The sequence below is a fragment of the Bombina bombina genome, chromosome 9 (genome assembly GCF_027579735.1).
Source record: "Bombina bombina isolate aBomBom1 chromosome 9, aBomBom1.pri, whole genome shotgun sequence".
NCBI lineage: Eukaryota > Metazoa > Chordata > Amphibia > Anura > Bombinatoridae > Bombina > Bombina bombina.
Window position 1 is genome coordinate 232,943,802 of NC_069507.1, and position 22,296 is coordinate 232,966,097.

General features: G+C 38.3%; 1 protein-coding gene across 1 annotated transcript in view; it reads right to left on the reverse strand.

Annotated features, from left to right (window-relative positions):
- Positions 1-22,296, reverse strand: part of ATRNL1 (attractin like 1) — a 1,671,159-nt gene that overhangs the window by 1,184,143 nt on the left and 464,720 nt on the right. The window contains exon 17 of the mRNA XM_053692689.1: positions 19,649-19,837. Within this exon, the coding sequence (XP_053548664.1) occupies positions 19,649-19,837 (189 nt within the window). The remainder of the gene's footprint in view (positions 1-19,648; positions 19,838-22,296) is intronic.

The window sequence follows — 22,296 nt, forward strand, 5'->3', positions numbered from 1 at the left end:
CCAAAAAAGTTCACATTTATTATAATATTATGCAGCATGACGTGTAAATATCGTATGTTACTTTATGGAATATGGCTTAAACTATACTGTATATCCAACATTCTAAATATCAATCAGGTGTTTAAACTAAAAAGTATTATGTTGCAAATGTCCATAAAAATGTAACAAGATGTCTAGTGATATAAAAAAATATAAAAGCTTCAGTATTTAGTTTTCTTGACTCACCTAGAAAAATACTAACCAATGAAACAAATACAAAGCAATAAAAAATGAAAGGCCAGATTACGAGTGGATCGCTATTTAGTGCTTTCGCTAGAGCGCTAATTGTGCTAGAAGTAAACTTTTTGCTTCTATATTTCGGTCGCAATAATCTATTTCCCCCATAGAAGTCAATGGAGGAAAAAAAAGTGGGGTAAAAACACCCTACTCGCACGCAAATCCAATTGCATATTCTCATGTGCGCTAACCTGACATGAAAATAGAAATATTTCACATTCCAATGTTCTACACATAGAAGAATATCTTTTATTTATTCATAAATACATATATATATATATATATATATATATATATACACACACATTTGTATTTAGGTGTTGATATGTGAATATATGTCTGCAAATACATATATACACACATAAATACATTAATACATATGTACACATATATAGAAACATAGAAATGCATGCATATTCATCTTTAGATATATATGACTCTCAATGTTAAACCTTTGTCTGCTTTTTTTTTTCTAACACCTGAGACCTCATATCTTTGCGCCCATAGAACTTTGGTGTGCAAATCATTTTTTTTTTATTAGATGGTGTTATTATAAGGGTAAGTGTACTTTGTAATGTATTTTTGATATATTTTGTAAAACATTTTTGTTTTGCAAACCAGTTAACCAGAGCTCTAAGGATGCGCTAAACCAATGAGCGTTAACTTTAATTGCGCTCAAGCGATCGCGTTTACTTTCAATTTGAAATACCAGCGCAATTTAACCTGCGCCCAAATGATCTTGAAAACCCGATATTGCTTTTGGGCAAATCTAGCCCTAAGTGGGACAAAGAACAACAAAAATAAAATATATATTTAGAAAAAATGTTACATAACAGAATTAAATTTCCTTACAAATCTTGCTTCTTCTGGTGAATCTCCAATATGTCAAAAAAGAAAGAAACCTGGTGTTTGAAGCTTCCTATAAGCAAGGATGTACTGCATAGGCTCTAAAACTGTTTTCTTATTTTGATATATGGAACCCAAAAGTCTTAAAAACGACATTACCAGGGCCTTATTGCTCCCATTTAAATGCTGTAGCAGCTGTAATAAAATACTTGAACTTTTAAAGTGTTTGAGTCCCTGAAGAAAATCATCATGTGACAATTCTAAATGATGACATAGCTTAGTGTATCGCGTAGGAACATTATGCTTAAACATCCAATTTAAAAAAATGTCTCAAACTCTGTACAACGCTGAAGTAGTAGATTTTGTCTTCATGTAAAGATCTGATAACTGGAACGGTAAAGGCTGAAGCCTGGTCCTATTAGCAACCAGGCACCAATAACACTGTGACGAAACAAAAAAGACATTAATGCAACATTCCCCTAAACAGTATAATTCTGACCCAAAAAAGAATGACCTCACTTTCTTAGGGCTGTATGATGTTTTGGCTTTCTTTGGAATCAGGTGTATGACATTGCTAGGAAATGCCGTAGTGCAAAGTTTATTGCTCTTACTACCAAAATATTTGAAGGTACTATTGATTCCTTTGTATTTCGTTGTCCATGTGTGTATTGTATTTCCTCATCTATGCATGCAATCAATAGATTGTACTGTAGTAACAAGATAGTAAGTAATGTAGTACTAATGGTAAGTACCTATAGGTGCCAAATATTTTTGTAATCAACAACCACCTGTTAGGGGGGCAATATACCACTAAGGAGAATCATAGAAAAACGAGTTACAAAGTCTGTAAAAAAAAAGAATGCTTTACCCCTACAATTATATAGGAAAACACAAGATGGTTACTGGTGTCTTTTTTTTTTCTCTCTTTTTACGAGTTATATTAAATCTTTCTCTTGCTCTCCTTTTCTCTCTCTCTCTGCACTAGATGGCTACTGGTGTATATTTTTATTTTTTATTTATTTTTTTCTTTACTCTCTTTTTCTTTCTCACTTTCTCTCGCTCTCTCTTTCTCAATCTCTCTGGGACAGAGCTAGATGGCTACTGTCATTTTTTCTTTTTCTATGTGTGATATTAAATCTCTCTCTCTCTGGCTTCAGAGAGTTCATACTCTCGTTTTTTAACCTCTTACTCCCTATGATAATTAATGATTGCAATAATATTTGCCAATAGCTTGTAAATGTGTTTTATAGTCTGAGATCAGACGTTATGCTATGATATTGAAACAAGTCCGTTAAACGTTAATCTAGCCCCCCGCTATAGAAGAGGCTTAAGCAGACAGAATCTATTACACTGAACAGCTGTGCTAAAGTTTACTGTGCAAGCAAGGACCTTATAATTACAGATAGAGCATTAGCTAGATAGCTTTAATCTGACATTCCACATATTATTAGGTCCTCTTGTTACAGCATTAATTCTGAATTTATTAATAGCCGGCTAAAAAATAATCGCCTAGATTTGGAGTTTTGTCGGTAAAGACCTGCGGTGCTAACGAGCCTTTTTTTTTCCAGCGCACCCTTAAGACAACGCTGGTATTACGAGTTTTCTGAATGGCTGCGTTAGCCTCAGAAAAGTGAGCGTTGAGACAAATTTAGCTCCACTTCAACCCTCAATACCAGCGTTGCTTACGGTAGCAGTAAGCTGGAAAAACGTGCTCGTGTACAATATCCCCATAGGAAACAATGGGGCTGAGCTGGCTGAAAAAAAACCTAACACCTGCAAAAAAGCAGCGTTCAGCTCCTAACGCAGCCCCATTGTTTCCTATGGGGAAATACTTTCTAAGTCTACACCTAACACCCTAACATGAACCCCGAGTCTAAACACCCCTAACCTTACACTTATTAACCCCTAATCTGCCACCCCCGACATAGCTGACACCTACATTATATTATTAACCCCTAATCTGCCGCTCCGGACACCGCCGCCACCTTCATTATAGCTATGAACCCCTAATCTGCTGTCCCTAACATCGCCGACACCTATCTTATATTTATTAACCCCTAATCTGTCCCCCCCAACGTCGCCGCCACCTACCTACACTTATTAACCCCTAATCTGCCAACCGGACATCGCCGCCACTATAATAAATGTATTAACCCCTAAACTGCCGCACTCCCGCCTCGCAAACACTATAATAAATTTTATTAACCCCTAATCTGCCCTCCCTAACATCCCCGCCACCTACCTACAATTATTAACCCCTAGTCTCCCGCCCCCAACGTCACCGCTACTATAATAAAGTTATTAACCCCTAAACCTAAGTCTAACCCTAACACCCCCCTAAATTAAAAATAATTTAAATAAAACAAACTAAAATTACTATAATTAAATAAATTAATCCTATTTAAAACTAAATACTTACCTATAAAATAAACCCTAATATAGCTACAATATAACTAATAGTTACATTGTAGCTATTTTAGGATTTATATTTATTTTACAGGCAACTTTGTATTTATTTTAACTAGGTACAATAGCTTTTAAATAGTTAATAACTATTTAATAGCTACCTAGTTAAAAAAATTACAAAATTACCTGTAAAATAAATCCTAACCTAAATTACAAATACACCTAACACTACACTATCAATAAATTAATTCAATAAATTAACTATACTTATCTAATATAAAATACAATTAAATAAACTAAACTATATTACAAAAAAAACACTAAATTACAAAAAAAATGACAAGAACTTTAATCTAATTACACTTAATCTAAGCCCCCTAATAAAATAAAAAAGCCCCCCAAAATAAAAAAAATCCCTATCCTAAACTAAATTACAAAGTAATCAGCTCTTTTACCAGCCCTTAAAAGGGCTTTTTGCGGGGCATTGCCCCAAAGTAATCAGCTCTTTTACCTGTAAAAAAAAAAAACAATCCCCCTCCCAACATTACAAACCACCACCCACACACCCCTACTCTAAAACCCACCCGATCCTCCCTTAAAAAAACCTAACACTACCCCATTGAAGATCACCCTACCTTGAGCCGTCTTCAGCCAGCCGGCCACCGATGGGACAGAAGAGGAGATCCGGACCAGCAGAAGTCTTCATCCTATCCGGGCAGAAGAGGACATCCGGACCGGTAGACATCTTCATCCAGGCGGCATCTTCTATCTTCATCCTTCCGGAGCGGAGCCATCTTCTATCCAGCCGATCAATCGGCTGATTGGATGAGCCAAAAGAATGCGAGGTCAATTCTATTGGCTCATCCAATCAGCCAATCGGATTGAACTTCAATCCGATTGGCTGATTAAATCAACCAGTCGGATTTTTCCTACCTTAATTCCGATTGGCTGATAGAATCCTATCAGCCAATCGGAATTTGAGGGACGCCATCTTGGATGACGTCATTTAAAGGAACCTTCATTCGTCGTTTGTCCGTCGGAAGAAGAGGATGGCTCTGCGTCGGCTGGATAGAAGATGGCTCCGCTCCGCTCCAGAAGGATGAAGATAGAAGATGCCGCCTGGATGAAGATGTCTGCCGGTAGCCCTTTTAAGGGCTGGTAAAAGAGCTGATTACTTTGTAATTTAGTTTAGGATAGGGAATTTTTTTTATTTTGGAGGGCTTTTTTATTTTATTAGGGGGCTTAGATTAGGTGTAATTAGATTAAACTTCTTGTAATATTTTTTTTAATTTTTGTAATTTAGTGTTTGTTTGTTTTTGTAATATAGTTTAGTTTATTTAATTGTATTTTATATTAGATAATTGTAGTTAATGTATTTAATTAATTTATTGATAGTGTAGTGTTAGGTGTATTTGTAACTTAGGTTAGGATTTATTTTACAGGTAATATTGTAATTTTTTTTTAACTAGGTAGCTATTAAATAGTTATTAACTATTTAATAGCTATTGTACCTAGTTAAAATAAATACAAAGTTGCCTGTAAAATAAATATAAATCTGAAAATAGCTACAATGTAACTATTAGTTATATTGTAGCTATATTAGGGTTTATTTTATAGGTAAGTATTTAGTTTTAAATAGGATTAATTTATTTAATTATAGTAATTTTAGTTCGTTTTATTTAAATTATTTTTAACTTAGGGGGGGTTAGGGTTAGACTTAGGTTTAGGGGTTAATAACTTTATTATAGTAGCGGTGACGTTGGGGGCGGGAGATTAGGGGTTAATAATTGTAGGTAGGTGGCGGAATGTTCAGGAGGGCAGATTAGGGGTTAATAAAATGTATTATAGTGTTTGTGAGGCGAGAATGCGGCGATTTAGGGGTTAATACATTTATTATAGTGGTGGCAATGTCCGGTCAGCAGATTAGGGGTTAATAAGTGCAGGTAGGTGGCGGCGACGTTGGGGGGGGCAGATTAGGGGTTAATAAATATAATGTAGGTGTCAGCGATGTTAGGGACAGCAGATTATGGGTTCATAGGTATAATGTAGGTGGCGGCGGTGTCCGGTCGGCAGATTAGGGGTTAAAAAAAAATTATTATAGTGTTTGCGATGTGGGGGGGCCGCGGTTTAGGGGTTAATAGGTAGTTTTTGGGTGTTAGTGTACTTTATAGCACTGTAGTTAAGAGTTTTATGTTCCGGCGTTAGCCCATAAAACTCTTAACTACTGACTTTTTGATGCGGTTGGAATCTTGGCGGTCGAAGCTGTACCGCTCACTTCTTCCAAGACTCGTAATACCGGCATTAGGCAAATCCCATAGAAAAGATAGGATACGCAATTGACATAAGGGGGATTTGCGGAAGCCAAAAGTCCCGGAAGAAAAGTGTACCAGTGGGCGTTAAAAAGCAGTGTTAGGACCCCTTAACGCTGCTTTTTAAGGCTAACGCAGAACTCTAAATCTAGCCGATTGTTTGTATCTAACTGCTTGATATTATACAAACCAAGTACAATGTTTCACATCTAGATAAATGATTCTCAGAGGTATTATTCACACACCTATGCTATATATTGATATCTAGAGAGTTTAAGCAGACAGAATCTATTACACTGAACAGCTGTGCTAAAGTTAACTGTACAAGCAAGGACTTTATAATTACAGATAGAGTATTAGCTAGATAGCTTTAATCTCGCAATCTGACAACCCACATATTAACAGGTCCTCTTGTTACAACGTTATTTCTGAATTTATTAATAGATGGCTACAAAAGATATACAGCTAGATTACGAGTTTTGAGAGCTATAGGGTTTTTAACGACCGCCACAAAAGTGGCGTTATTTCAACCCCCTATAGCGCTGGTATTACGAGTTTAAAAAAAGCAGGCTTGTGCGGGCTATATGGTGGCGTTGAGCTTCATACCGCACCGAAAACAAGCGCTGCTGTTACATGCCAATGCGCGATTTCCCCATAGACATCAACGGGGAGAGCCGGGCAAAAAAATGTCTAACACCTGCGATCGCGGAATGAAAAGCTCCGTAACGCAGCCCCATTGATGTCTATGGGGAAAATACATTTAATGTAAAAATCTTACACCCTAAAATAAACCCCATGTCTAAACACTCCTAATCTGCTGCCCCTAACATCACCGACACCTACATACAGTTATTAACCCTTAATCTGCTGCCCCTAACATCGCCGCTCCCTACATAATACAATTAACCCCTAATCTGCTGCCCCTAACATCGCCGCACCCTACATAATACTATTAACCCCTAAACCTCTGGCCTCCCACATCACTACCACTAAATAAATATATTAACCCCTAACCTAACCCTAACGTAACCCTAAGTCTAACACCCCCTAACTTTAACATAATTTAAATACAGCTAAATTAAAGTTACAATTATTAACTAAATAATACCTATTTTAAACTAAATACATACTTACCTGTGAAATAAAACCTAAGCTAGCTACAATATAACTGATAGTTATATTGTAGCTAGCTTAGGTTTTATTTTTATTTCACAGGTAAGTTTGTATGTATTTTAACTAGGTAGACTAGTTAGTAAATAGTTATTAACTATTTATTAACTACCTAGTTAAAATAAATAGCACGGCGGAATCTGTTGGCACTCTACAAATAACCGATAATAATAAATAAATACAAATTTACCTGTGAAATAAAACCTAACCTGCCTTACACTAAAACCTAACATAAAAAACACTAAAATTACTAAAATTAAAATGAATAAATTACAACAAAAAAAAAATTACAAAAAATTAAGAAACAAATTATCAAAAATAAAAAGGAATTACACCTAATCTAATAGCCCTATCAAAATAAAAAAAAACCCCAAAAATAAAAAAAAAACCCTAGCCTACAATAAACTACCAACAGCCCTTAAAAGGGCCTTTTGTGGGGCATTGTCCCAAAGATATCAGCTCTTTTACCTGTAAAATAAAATACAAACACCCCCCCAACAGTAAAACCCACCAACCACCCAACCAACCCCCCCAAAATAAAATAACTATCTAAAATAACCTAAGCTAACCATTGCCCTGAAAAGGGCATTTGTATGGGCATTGCTCTTAAAAGGGCATTTAGCTCTTTTGCCATGCCCTGAAAAGGGCAATCAGCTCTTTTATGAAAAGCCCAAACCCTAAGCTAAAATAAAAAACCACCCAAAAAAACCTTTAAACCTAATACTAACCCCCGACGACCCACTTACAGTTATTAAAGTCCCGTTTGAAGAATCCATCCAGCCAGCGAAGTACTCATCCAGGCGGCAAGAAGTCTTCATCCAGGCGGCCTCTTTGATCTTCATCCAGCCGGCGAAGTCCTATTGGCTGAAAGATTTCTATCAGCCAATAGGAATAAACGCTGCTAAAATCCGATTGAGCTCTCATCCTTTTGGCTGTTCCAATCAGCCAATATGATTGAACTCTCATTCTCAGCCAATAGGATTTTAGCAGCTTTAATTCCTATTGGCTGATCCTATTTGCCCGCTCTGCATCGGATGGCTGAAGATAGAAGATGTGGTCTGGATGAAGACTTCTTGCCACCTGGATGAGGACTTCACCAGCTAGATAAAGATCGAAGAGGCCGCCTGGATGAAGACTTCTTGCCGCCTGGATGAGGACTTCGCCGGCTGGATGGATTCTTCAAGCGGGACTTCAATAACTGTAAGTGGATCATCGGGGTTTAGTGTTAGTTTTTTTAAAGGTTTTTTTGGGTGGGTTTTTATTTTAGCTTAGGGTTTGGGCTTTTCATAAAAGAGCTGATTGCCCTTTTCAGGGCATGGCAAAAGTGCTAAATGCCCTTATTTTGGGGGGCTTTTTTTATTTTTATAGGGTTATTAGATTAGGTGTAATTCGTTTTTATTTTTGATAATTTGTTTCTTATTTTTAGTAATTTAATTTTTTTTTGTAATTTAGTTATTTTTTTTGTAATGAGTTACTTTGTAATTTTTAGAGTAGTGTTAGGATTTTTTTAATGTGTAGTTTAGTTTTTTTTTTTAATTGGTAGTTAGTTTAATTGTAGTTTCATAATTATATTAGTTTAATTGTTAGTTTAAATACATTTTTGTAATTTGATTGGTAAGTTTTAATTTAATTTAAGATAGGGAATTTGTAATTTTAATATAAAGTTAGGGGTCGTTAGGTTTAGGGGTTAATAGTTTATTTAAGCATATTTCGTTGTGGGGGGCTTGCGGTTTAGGGATTAATAGGTTTATTATAGCGGCGGTGTTGGCGGACGGCAGATTAGGAGTTAATAATATTTAAATAGTGTTTGCGATACGGGAGGGTGGTGGTTTAGGGGTTAATAGGTTTATTATAGTGGCGACAATGTTGGGGAGCGGATGAATAGGGGTTAATAAATTTTAATAGTGGCTGCAATGTCTGGAGCGGCAGATTAGGGGTTAATAAGTATATTATAGTGTTTGCGATGCGGGAGAGCCTAGGTTTAGGAGTTAATAGGTAGTTTATGGGTGTTAGTGTACTTTGTAGCACTTTAGTTATGAGTTTTATGTTACAGCTTTGTAACGTAAAACTCATAACTACTGACTTTCAGATGGCGGTACGAATCTTGTCGGTATATTGTGTACCGCTCACTTTTTAGCCTCCCAGGCAAACTCGTAATACTGGCGCTATGGGAGTCCCATTGAAAAAGGACATTTTTAAAAGTGCGGTACTGACGTTGCGTGACTGGCTGAAAGGTGTGCGGTACACCTATACCGACAAGACTTGTAATAGCAGCGTTAGGGAAATTAAGCGTTAAGGGCCATAACGCTGCTTTTTAACTCATAACGCCAAACTCGTAATCTAGCTGAATGTTTGTATCTAACTTCTTGATATTATACAAATCAATTACAATGTTTCATATGTAGATACATGATTCTCAGAGGTATTATTCACACACCTATGCTATATATTGATATCTAGAGAGTTTAAGTGTTTTAAACATGTATGATTGAAGAGAGAGAGAGAGAGAGAGAGAGAGAGAGAGAAAGAGAGAGAGATAGAGACAGGGGAGAGATAGAACAAAAAGAGAGATCGAGAAAGAGAGTGAGAAAGAACAAGAGAAAGAAAGAATGAGAGAGAGAGAGAGAGAGAGAGAGAGAGAGAGAGAGAGAGAGAGAGAGAGAGAAAGAGAGTGGGAGAGAAAGAGAGAAAAAAAATGATGCTTACCTGATAAATTAATTTATTTCCGGATATGGTGAGTCCACAAAATCATCAATTACTAGTGGGAATATCAGTCCTGGCCAGCAGAAGGAGGCAAAGAGCACTACAGCAAATCTGCTATATATGTCACTTCCCTTATCCATAATCCCCAGTCATTAAGCCGAAGGAAAAATTAAAAAAAGAAGATAACACAAAAGTGTAGAGGTGCCTGAGGTTTCAGAAAAAATAACTGTCTTAAATAAAGGGTGGGCCTTGGACTCATCATATCCAGAAATAAATACATTTATCAGGTAAGCATAAATTATGTTTTCTTTCCTAAGATATGGTGAGTCCACTGAATCATCAATTACTAGTGGGAATTAATACCCAAGCTAGAGGACACAGATGATAAGGGAGGGACAAGACAGGTAGACCTAAACAGAAGGGACCACTGCCTGAAGAACCGTTCTCCCCAAAGAAGCCTCAGCCTAGGCATAAGTATCAAATTTATAAAACTTTGAAAAAGTATGCAAAGAGGACCAAGTTGCAGCCTTGCAAATCTGTTCCACAGAAGCTTCATTTTTAAATGCCCAGGAAGAAGAAACAGCCCTCGTGGAATGAGCAGTGATTCTCTCAGGAGGTTGCTGTCCAGCAGTCTCATAGGCCAAACGAATAATGCTCCTTAGTCAAAGAGAAAGAGAAGTAGCCATAGCTTTCTGACCCTTGCACTTCCCAGAAAAACAAACAAACAAAGCAGAAGACTGAAGAAAGTCCTTAGTCGCCTGAAGATAAAACTTCAAAGCACGCAAAACATCTAGGTTGTGCAACAAACGCTCCTTAGGAGAAAGAGGATTAGGACACAAAGAAAGAACCATGAGCTCCTGATTAATATTCTTGTTTGAAACAACCTTAGGTAGGAAACCAAATTTCCTAATTCTGACCTTTGAGTACTAGCTGACAAACTCTTCTCCAGACCTTCCTGGAGAAAATATAAAATCCTAGGATTCACACCAATACAGATATTTATGCCATATCTTATAGTAAGTATTTCTTGTCACAGGCTTACAAGCCTGAATCATGGTCTCAATTACCGACTCTGAAAACCCACGCTTAGATAAAATCAAGCGTTCAATCTCCAAGCAGTCAGCTTCAGAGAAACAAGATTTGGATGAAGGAAAGGACTCTGAAGTTGAAGGTCCTTCCTCAGAAGGAGTCTCCACGGAGGTAGAGATGACATTTCCACTAGATCTGCATACCAGATCCTGCGAGGCCACGCCGGCACTATGAGAATCACCGACACCTTCTCCTTCTTGATCTGAGTAATGACTCTTGGCAGGAGAGCGAACGGAGGAAATATATAAGCTAGACTAAAATTCCAAGGGACCGCCAGAGCATCTATCAAGAAAGCCTGTGGATCCCTTGACCTTGAGCCGTACCTCAGAAGCTTGGCATTCTGCCAAGAAGCCATGAGATCCAGTTCTGGCTGCCCTCAATTGAGGATTAAACTGGAAAATACTTCCGGATGGAGTTCCCACTCCCCCGGATGAAAGGTCTGTCGGCTCAGAAAATCTGCCTCCCAATTGTACACTCCTGGGATGTGGATCGCAGAAAAACACAGTTGTGAGACTGCACCCACATGGAGTATCCCAGCCACCTCTGTCATGGCCAAGGAACTCCAAGTTCCCCCAAGGTGGTTGATGTACGCCACCGATGTTATGTTGTCTGACTGAAACCTGATAAACCGGGCTAAGGCTAACTGAGGCCAGGCCAGTAGAGCATAGAAAATCCCTCTCAGTTCTAGAATAATTATAGGGAGAACTGACTCCTCTCAGGTCCAAAGAACCTGAATCTTCAATGAACCCCCAAATTGCTCCCCAACCTAGAAGGTGGCATCCATGGTTACGATCACCCAGGAAGGTCTGCGAAAGCAAGTTCCCTGGGAGAAGTGTTCCTGAGACAAACACCACAGAAGAGAGTCCCTTGTTGCCTGATCCAGAACTATTTGCAGAGACAGATCTGCATAGTCCCTGTTCCATTGCCTTAACATGCATAACTGCAGAGGTCTGAGATGGAACTGAGCAAACAGAATGATGTCCATGGAAGCTACCATCAGACCAATTACCTCCATACACAGAGCCACTGAGGACTGAAGGACAAGAGCCAAAGATCTTTGTTTTTCTGACCTCTGTCAGAAATATCTTCATTAGTAGAAAGTCTATTATTGTCCCTAAAAACTCTACTCTTGCGGCAGGAATCAGAGAACTCTTTGCCAGATTCACCTTCCAAGCATGGGAGCGAAGAAAAGACAACAAGATCTCCGTATGAGAATTTGCTAATTAAGGCGCTACAGAAATGCCTTGAGACCGGATCACTGCCAAAAGGGCCCCCAGGACCTTTGAGAAAATTCTGGGAGCTGTGGCAAGGTCAAATAGACGAGACACAAACTGAAAGTGCTTGTTTAGAAAAGCAAATCTCAGAAACTTCTGATGATCCCTGTGGATGGGAACATGAAGGTACACATCCTTTAGGTCTATGGTTGTCATGAACTGACCCTCTTGAACCAAAGTAAGAATGGAACGTATCGTCTCCATCTTGAAGGATGGTACTCTGAGTAACTTGTTTAAACACTTTAGGTCTAAAATAGGTCTGAAAGTCCCCTCTTTCTTGGGAACCACAAACAGATTTGAATAAAATCCCAGACCCTGTTCCTGCGGGGGAACTGGAACTATAACTCCCAGGGCAAAAAGATCCTTGATACAATTTAAGAACACCTCTCTCTTTATCTGGTCTACAGATAATCTTGAGAGAAGAAATCTGCTGGGAGGAAATGTCTTGAATTCTATCTTGTACCCCTGAGACACAATTTCCATGGCCCACAGGTCTGGGAGATCTTGTATCCAAGCCTGAGCAAATTGAGAAAGCCTGCCGCCTACTAGATTCATTCCTGGATTGGGGGCCGACCCTTCATGCTGACTTGGAGTCAGCCACAGGTTTCTTAGACTGTTTCCCTTTGTTCCAAGACTGACCAGACCTCCAGGAAGACTTGCATAGTTCCTGCTTGGAAGAGGAAGCGAAGGGTTTACCTTTAAATTTACAAAAGGAAAATTACTCTGACGCCCTTTCTGCTTATTCTTCTTATCCTGAGGAAGAAAAGATCCCTTTCCTCCTGTGATATCTGAAATAATTTCAAACCAGGCCCAAACCAGGTCTTACCCTTGTAGGGAATAGCTAATAACTTAGATTTAGAAGAAACATCCCCAGACCAGGATTTTAACCAAAGGGCTCTGCGATCTAGGGCCACAAAACCAGATATTTTTGCTCATAGTTTAATGACCTGTAAGGAAGCATCCATAATAAAGAAATTGGCTAACTTAAGAGCCTTAATCCTGTCCTGGATTGCCTCAAGAGGAGTATCTGTCTGAATAGAATCAGACAAGGCATCAAACCAGTAAGCTGCAGTGCTGGTAACAGTAGCAATACATACCGCAGGCTGCCATTGAAGACCTTGGTGAACATACATTTTCTTTAATAATGCCTCCAATTTCTTATCCATTGGATCCTTAAAGGAACAACTATCCTCTGTGGGAATAGTGGTCCTCTTAGCCAAAGTGGAAATAGCTCCTTCCACCTTAGGAACCGTTTGCCATGACTCTTTAATGGAGTCAGCTATAGGAAACATTTTCTTAAAAATAGGAGATGGAGAAAAAGGAATACCAGGTCTCTCCCACTCCCATGCAATAATCTCAGGAGCACGGTCTGGAACAGGAAATACCTCCACCATAGAGGGAGCATCAAAATACTTGTTCATCTTACTAGACTTTTAAGGGTTAACAACGATAGTAGTATCGGAGTCATCCAAGGTAGCCAAAACCTCCTTAAGTAACAAGCGGAGGTGTTCCAGCTTAAATCTGAAGGTCACAACTTCAGCATCAGCAGAAGGAATTATACTGCCTGAATCCGAGATTTCACCCTCAGATGCAACCGAAGAATCTTCATCCTCAGACTTCCGAGAGGAAATACTTTGATTAGCCACTTCAGGATCAGAAACCTTAGTTACTGTTTCTTTAAATTTCCTTTTGCGTTTTCCCTGCAGCATAGGAAAAGCAGACAGTGCCTCAGATACCGCAGACGGAGCATGAGAGGAAACGCAGGGCACTGCATGTGCAGATGAATAGAATTGGGACCCTTGAGGAGACAGCTGCGGCACATCTGAAACAGGAGGCTCCTGAACAGCATGGCTCAGGGTCAAAAAGTCTATTTCTATAAGCTAAAGGTCTTTCAATACATGAAGAACAAAAAGGTACTGGGGGTTCCACCAGGGCATCAAAACATAAGCTACAGGTAACATCCTGCACAGCCTCTTGATCCATAATACAAAAAAAAAAAAGGAAGCAAATAAAAAATCTAATTTTTTTTTTTTTTAAACTTTTTTTTATTATCTTTTAACAAAGGGTATAATACAGAACAAAAAACATTCATAAATAAATGTTCCTTTTAAATTTACCAAATCAAGAAAACATACCCCAGGCAACACTCAGAATTACTGAGGTGTCCTACCTGTCCTGCAACCCGCAGCAAACAGGAAAAAAACGATCCCATTTACAATCCGGATTCTAGAGAAGCAAAAACAGCAAGAAGCCTTCTAAACAGCAGTCATCTGAAATATGCACACCTCACTCTACAGGAAGTGAAGAAAAGCACCAAAAAAACTCTGACATCAAAGAATCAGAACCTCCCTAAAAGGGGCGGTCCTACAGCTGACAAAAAAAGCCATTTTTTTTTAAACAACTTTCTTTAAAACAGGCTTAAAAACAAACAATAACCCCCCCCCCAAAAAAAAAAGTACATAATCCGTTACTAAAAACGGATTCTCACTGAGCCATCAATAAAATAAATAACTCCTCACACTAACAGTGCCTGCAAAAACTGCCATAAAAACCTGCACCCTGACAGGAATAATAAAAAAACGCCCCCCTGCAACGTTTCAGCTGAATAAGTGCCAACTTTTTTCCTGCTTACAAAGAAAAATAAAACTTGCACTTACCTTAACATTTATCTGTCCGGCAGTAGGACAGCTCACCTGGTTTGAGAGGATGCCATCCCTCACATGGACCTGTGGAAATACAGAAAGACTGAGTAAACCTACTCAGGCTATCTATATAGGGCAGCAAAATGTTTTGGGAGAACGCAGTGAGGATTGTACCCCACAAGTTCCCAATTGCTGAAAAGCCACCACTGCCCTACTGAAGAGACTGACATGGGCTAAGGCTAGACCCTTTAGAAAGATCAGAGCAAACCTACTCTGCTTTTAAAATAAAAAAATCTTCATTGTAGATCAGACACCAAAACTTCACCTCCACCTGCACCTCAGGCAAAGAGAATGACTGGGGATTATGGCTATGGGAAGTGACATATATAGCAGCTTTGCTGTAGTGCTCTTTGCATCCTCCTGCTGGCCAGGAGTGATATTCCCACTAGTAATTGATGATTCCGTGGACTCACCATATCTTAGGAAAGAAAGAGAGATTTAATATCACACATAGAAAAATAAAAAGAGACAGAAGCCATATAGCTCTGTCCCAGAGAGATAGAGAAAACGAGAGAAAGTAAGAGAGAAAGAGAGAGTGAGAGAAAGTGAGAAAAAAAGAAAAAGAGAATAAAGAAAGAATGAAAGAAAGCGAGAAAGATATAATAAAACTGAAAGAAAGAAAGAAAGAAAGAAAGAAAGAAAGAAAGAAAGAAAAAAAAAAAAGATTTAATATAACTCTTAAAAATAGAAAAAGAAAAAAAAGATACTAGTAGCCATCTAGGGGCCGAATTATTAAGCTCCGAATGGAGCTTGATGCCCCTTGTTTCTGGCGAGCCTTAAGGCTCACCGGAAACAGAAGTTATAAAGCAGAGGTCTAAAGACCGTTGCTCCATAACTTGTCTGCCTGCTCTGAGGCGGCGGACAGAAATCAACCCAATCGAATAAGAACGGGTTGGTTGACACCCTCTGCTAGCAGCAAATCTGCAGGGGGCGGTATTGCACAAGCAGTTCTGGTGAACTGCTTGTTCAATGATAAATGATGTGCAGCGGACATGATACACTACATCGTATCATGTCCGCTCACACTTTGATAAATATGCCCCCTAGTGTTGTCTCGGAGAGAGAGAAAGAGAGAGCAAGAGAGAGATATAACTCTTAAAAAGAGAAAAAGAAAAAAAAGACACCAGTTGCATCTAGTGTTGTCTCTGCCAAATCAGACAAAATCATAATGCTGAGTGGTATCAGCAACTCTGGGCTTAGATAATCCATTGGATGCCACAGAGAGACACTAAACATTCCTTCTTGAAGTGCTGCAGTCATTTAAGCCATGGGTTTTTGTTTGACAACTTTTTGCTATACAGTCATTTCCACTATTCAGAAACAATGTGCACCGTTTATACTGGATTACTCTTCAAGTAAAGAATGTCATATGGGGCCCACTTGATATTACTTGTATTTACTATTCAGCAAATCAGTTCTATTGCTGAGGGATACTTTAAATCCACCACAGTTTTACAAACACAGTTGAAATGTTTATATGAAAGGATAAGATGTGTACTGAGGGTTTGGGGCTCTATTCAAAATCTCCAAAACAACAGGTTTTCTCTTTTCAGTATAACAAAAGATACTTTAGACTACTGTATATATAGTTTTTAAATAATTCATGTTCAGATGTTATTTATTCCCATTTGGAAAAAAAGGAAAATTATTTAGAGATATGATGCCCCAGGATACAAAGAGCAAGGAATAGAAAGCTAGCATGAACAATTGTTTATGTTAGATGGTGTTTGTGCAGGTACTTTAAAGTAAATATTTGGAAGTTTTAAAGGGACATTAACCCTTTAATTGCTGAAAAGGTTGTTTTGCTCTAAACTCTATTGTAAGAAGAAAGCAGTTATCCACAGATAAATTAAATGTAAGGGGTTAGAAAATGTTCATGATTCCATGCACAAATAATTAATCAATTAAATATATTAGCAGTTCATATTAAAACTTTGACCACATATATACAGTAGATAGATAGATATATGATAGATAGATAGATAGATAGATAGATTCCATTGCCTTTAAGAAATGTTACACTTATATTCTCATATGTTCTCATAGCAGATGCTCTTATTGAGAAAGAGTTGGATGTAACATTCCAAAATACAGATAGTGCTAGGTTAACATGAGAATATTTGCTTGTTATAAGAAAATCTTTTATTTTGCTAAAACGCTTGACACACCTTCCACACTAATGGTTTAATTATTAGAATTGCTAAGGGGGGTGGGAGAGTCTTCTGAGTAACATATTGGAGAGAAGTCTGATACAGCATCTGCCTATGTTCCACTGAATGATGACTCTCAGCACTGCTGCATGCTATTTATACCTTATGTGAAACCCGAAGATGGGTAATGTGTTTATAAGTTTAATCACTTCTTTGTTTTACTGTACTGTAATCACTGCTTAGTATGTTCATAATAATTCTGTTATTATTCTAGTGCATTCTCGTGTGTGAGTTCAGATCTTTAGTGAGACCAAGTTTGTGCTTTCCCCAGCACCAGGACATAACATTAAGGCATTTGAATCTTTTTTTTTTTTCCCCCAAAGAGCTTTATTAGAAAATAATAGTAAAACATGGTACATACATCTTAGGAACAGTTTTAGGGTTTACAACTTTCACCCGTACAATCACTGAAAAGAAAAATAATGAAGATAAAACCGCAGAAATGCAGGAGGTGGAAGCATTACATTTCAAATTTTAGTTCCAGATGAGTCCATTGGATGCATGACTAAAACAATTTAACAAGCTTTATCTTTTCCGTTTTCTATTCTTATCCTTTCATAAAGCTTATGTCAAATGCATATAGTTGGTGCATAAGGATTCAACAGTAACTCCTTAACTGAGTCACACAGGTACATTTAACAACATGTATTTTCAATATCAATCATGGTCACATTTCCTTTCTTTGATTGAGGCACAGTCAGAGAGTGAGTATTTAAGGCAATTACGAGAAAGTGTAGAAGGGTCAGCAAGCAGGAACAGGGAGAAGCGGGGTAAGGGGAGGGCAAGCGCCCCAGAGACAAATACAATGCAGGTCAGGAATAATGTACCGCGAGGCCCTTATCACAGAGTCACCTAAACGCCTCTGCTCCACATATGAAGCAACATTTCGTACTCGCCTGCCCTTGATATGTTCATATAGTGGAATTTTTCCAGCCGCAGGAGGTCACTAACACTCAGTTTCCAATCTGTAACTGTGGGGACCTAAATAGTCTTCCACCAAGAGGGGATCAGGGACTTTGTCCCCGTCAGCATTAGCATAAGCAAGGCTCTTTTTATAGGGTTCTGTATTTTATATGGGAAGTGAAAGAGTAATGCTTCAGGTGTCTTTGGGATTTCTATTTCTAATATTTGTGTTATCTCTGCCCAAATGGATGCCCAAAAGCCCTCTAAAAGGGGGCAATCCCACCAGATATGCAATAAGGACCCCGACTCACCACATCCCCTCCAACACTTGTCTGATGTATTAGGGTATATCTTTTTAAGACGTGTTGGTGTAAGATACCAGCCGCCCAGCAATTTATAATGTGATTCCTGCACCCTGGCTGATACTGAGACAGTCCTTGCAGCTCTGAAAATCTGCTGCCAGTCCTCTGTAGTAAGTTCTGTGCCCAGCTCCCTATGCCACAGTTTGGTGTAAGTCAGAAGGGTGCTGTCTTTTGGTGATATGAGAAGTCGGTATATCTTGGACGTCAGATGTCATGCGGTAGTAGTTTGCAGACACAATGCCTCAAAAGGTGTGGGGTCTCTATAAAATTGCCGCTTGAGTGGCATTTGAGTATTTTTATATAACTTCGATCTGCACATAGGGGCTTCCATGAACCTCTATTTAAATAAATGCACATTTATTCACACCAGGTGACCACTCTTACCACAGTGACCACCTGCCTATTAAAAGCTTTATATGGATTAAAATGAACAAAGTAAATTTGATAATAATAAGAAAAGTATTTTGAATCCCAAAATGTTAACATTGAGATTCATATTCCTTTTGATACATAACTCCCTCTATTCCACAAAACAAGAGAATGTTAACCCCCACGTGTAAATAAATAAGCCAGTATATGAATGTAGCTGCAGCATTCCTTATGTAAGCTTGCCCCTCAAGCAACGAGCTGTTTCGCACAAGCCCTACAATTAAGGATGCTGTGAATGTTCTGGTGTGAAGAATGACCACACATTTATTGAACCAAAACGTAACCTAGTATTACCAATACCTAGAATCCTTCAGTCAGTGCCTGATGGGCATTTTCTAACGCCAGCCATTGCTGTATTTCCATTTGGTGGCTTGCAATAACCAGTTACCAAAGCTGATCGTGACCTTCCCTGAGAATACAAATTAGCGCATCAAGCAACCAATATCAGACCTACAACTGGAGAGACAAGCCATGTGGGGTAAATACTATGGGGCCTATTTAACAAAGGTCTGTCTGACCTGATCCAACAGTGCGGATCAGGTCTGACAGACCTCGCTGAATGCGGAGAGCAATACGCTCTCCGTATTTAGCATTGCACCAGCATCTCTTGTGAGCTGCTGGTGCAACGCTGCCCCCTGCAGATTTGCCGCCAATCAGCCGCCAGCAGGGGGGTGTCAATCAACCCGATCGTACTCGATCAGCTTGAATTGCGGTGATGTCTGTCCGCCTGCTCAGAGCAGGCAGACAGGTTATGGAGCAGCGGTCTTTAGAACGCTGCTTCATAACTGGTGTTTCTGGTGAGCCTGATAAATGGGCCCCTATATCTTTATTTTGCTAATCACGTGTGCTGCTGCTCAAGTCCAACCCTCATATGACAAAGAGAAAACATTCTGTTCTATTTGCAAATATTTTCTACTTCATGAACTGTAACAAGAAGTATAAGTAAAAGTGCATGCATAGGACACTTACGTGAGCAGGTAGTCGTCTGCCACTCCAGACACTGTCCATATGGGAACGAGATGATATAAGCATTGGAATCCACACAGCGTTTGGTGTTGCTGCACCACATACATTCCATGCCATTACTTGTGCAGTTGGAGCATGAGGTCCGGAGGGAACAGGGCATCTTGCATGACCTTGCGTTTTGATTCGGACTAACTAAGGGAAAAAGAAAAAGGAAAAAAAGGTATTAATACACTGTACTAAACATACTTAGTGCTGTGTAGCATTTCTTAACAGATGGATAAACATATCTAATATATTAATATATCCAGTGATGGAATTCATGGAATTCCAGAAACTGAAGTTAACTGCATTCTTGTTTGTAAAATGAATAATGAAATACCAAATTTGGCAAATATCTAGATATATATATAAATAGATATAGTTATGAAATAATCAAATTAATAATATCAAAAATAGAGTAAGCAGAGGGCACCCCATGATGCACAAGGTACATACTGCTATGTTGTATAAACAGTGGTATAATTGGTCAAGTCCTATTGTGTAATAGGGTAGTAATCTTTCTTTAAGAAACTTACTTCACATGCAAATTAGCATAAATTAGCATGAACAATTATGAACCATGACTCAAATTCTAAATGATAGGACTTATTTTAAGTGGTTAATTTATCTGTAATTAGATTAGCACACAATTAGTAATTTCACTTTAGCAAGGCTTTATTTTTCTAAATATTGTTTATTACTATTTCTTATCTACTTTGATCTGATCTTACTTTCTTAAAGGGACACTGAACCCAACATTTTTCTTTTGTGATTCAGATAGAGCATGTAATTTTAAGAAACTTTCTAATTTACTCCTATTATCATTTTTTTTCGTTCTTTTGCTATCTTTATTTGAAAAAGAAGGCATCTAAGCTTTTTTTCTTCGTTCAGAATGGATAGCTATGGATAGCTCTTTTTTATTGGTGGATGAATTTATCCACCAATCAGCAAGGTCAACCCAGGTTGTTCACCAGAAATGGGCCGGCATCTAAACTTACATTCTTGCATTTCAAATAAAGATACCAAGAGAATAAAGAAAATTTGATGATAGGAGTAAATTAGAAAGTTGCTTAAAAATTTCATGCTCTATCTAAATCACGAAAGAAAAATTTTGGGTTCAGTGTCCCTTTGAAATACTTGTTTAGGCAGCATTTAAATCCAAGAACCCACCACTAATAACTTTCCTGATTTGGAATTTTCAGTTGTTAGGAAGAAGATATACAGGTAAATTGTCTATATACCTATGAAGTGGCCACATCTTTTTTTAAGTCAACAGATGTTCGCTCCTGGCTGCTCATTGCTAGGAGAAGGGAGAGAATAAAGCATGTCTATGTATGCGCACAGCAATGAGCAGCCAGGAGCACATTCACTTTCATTATAAATGGCTGAGCAATTTCTAGTTTTGTTCCTTGCAGTCATCACCTTAAAAAAAGTGCAGGAACAGGGAAGGGGTGGCAGAGATCTATGAAATAAGGTATATTTATTAAAAAAGAAAATCGAAAAAACACACATGCATTTTTAAGGAATGTAAACAGCTCTCAAGAACTTTAGTAAAAGAGATACATTCATGTTTATGCTCAGTCTTTGTGTCCCTTTAAAACCAACCCAAGTGCATTGTGTATCTATAGGGATGATAGAGAATAATATAAAAAATCACTCCTGCAATTTACTAACATGTTACATATTTACACTATCTTAAAGGGACATGAAACCTATGTTTTTCTTTCAGGGTTCAGATAGAATATACAATTAACTTCTATTACCACACATACCTTCATTCCCTTGATATCCTTTGATGAAGGAGAAAAAGTGCACTACTGAGAGCTAGATGAACACATCCAATCAGCCAATCACGATACAAATGTAAACAGGCACCAATCACCAGCTAGCTCCCACTAGTGTAGGAAATATACATATCCTTTTTCAACAATAGATACCAAAAGAACAAACTACATTTGAAAATAGAAGTGCATTTAAAAGTGTCTTAAAATGAAATGAGCCTTCTGAATCATGCAAGTTAAATTTTGACTTTCCTCTCCCTTTTTCCCTTCTGGAGGTACAGTATATGGTTTGACTGAGCAGTACAATAAATCAGCTTTCTATAATGAATGGTAGCAACTGGCTTTGTAAGTAAAGCCCTGTATTAGCTGGTGTGATCCCTGGAATGAGAATAGCTTTGTTCAGCCAAGCTCCAATCATTACATGAGAAAACAAGAAAATTGGTTACATAAATGGGGAAGTTTAAGCCACATTCTCTGCAGGAAAGATAACTTGATAGAATCCTGGATAACCCACAGGGTAACTCTACAAATGATTTTCACTGCAATTAAATTAAATTCCACAGGCACTTTGCTTTAGACCTGCACTGCAACTACAATAATTCAGTTATGCATGAACACATTACGGAAATATTATCATTATAATTTCGACATCTAAGTCATCCTGACCTGCAGGTCCATTTCCCTTATTAGCTTAACAGAAACCTAGTTACATTGTGGGCTAGAAGTAGCTCGCACATTATTAGCATCAAATGTGTGTGTCTAATGTGTATTAGTATCTGTAGGGTTAGTAGGATGTATACTGTGGGGTTGTCCAAACTAAGGCTCCGGGGC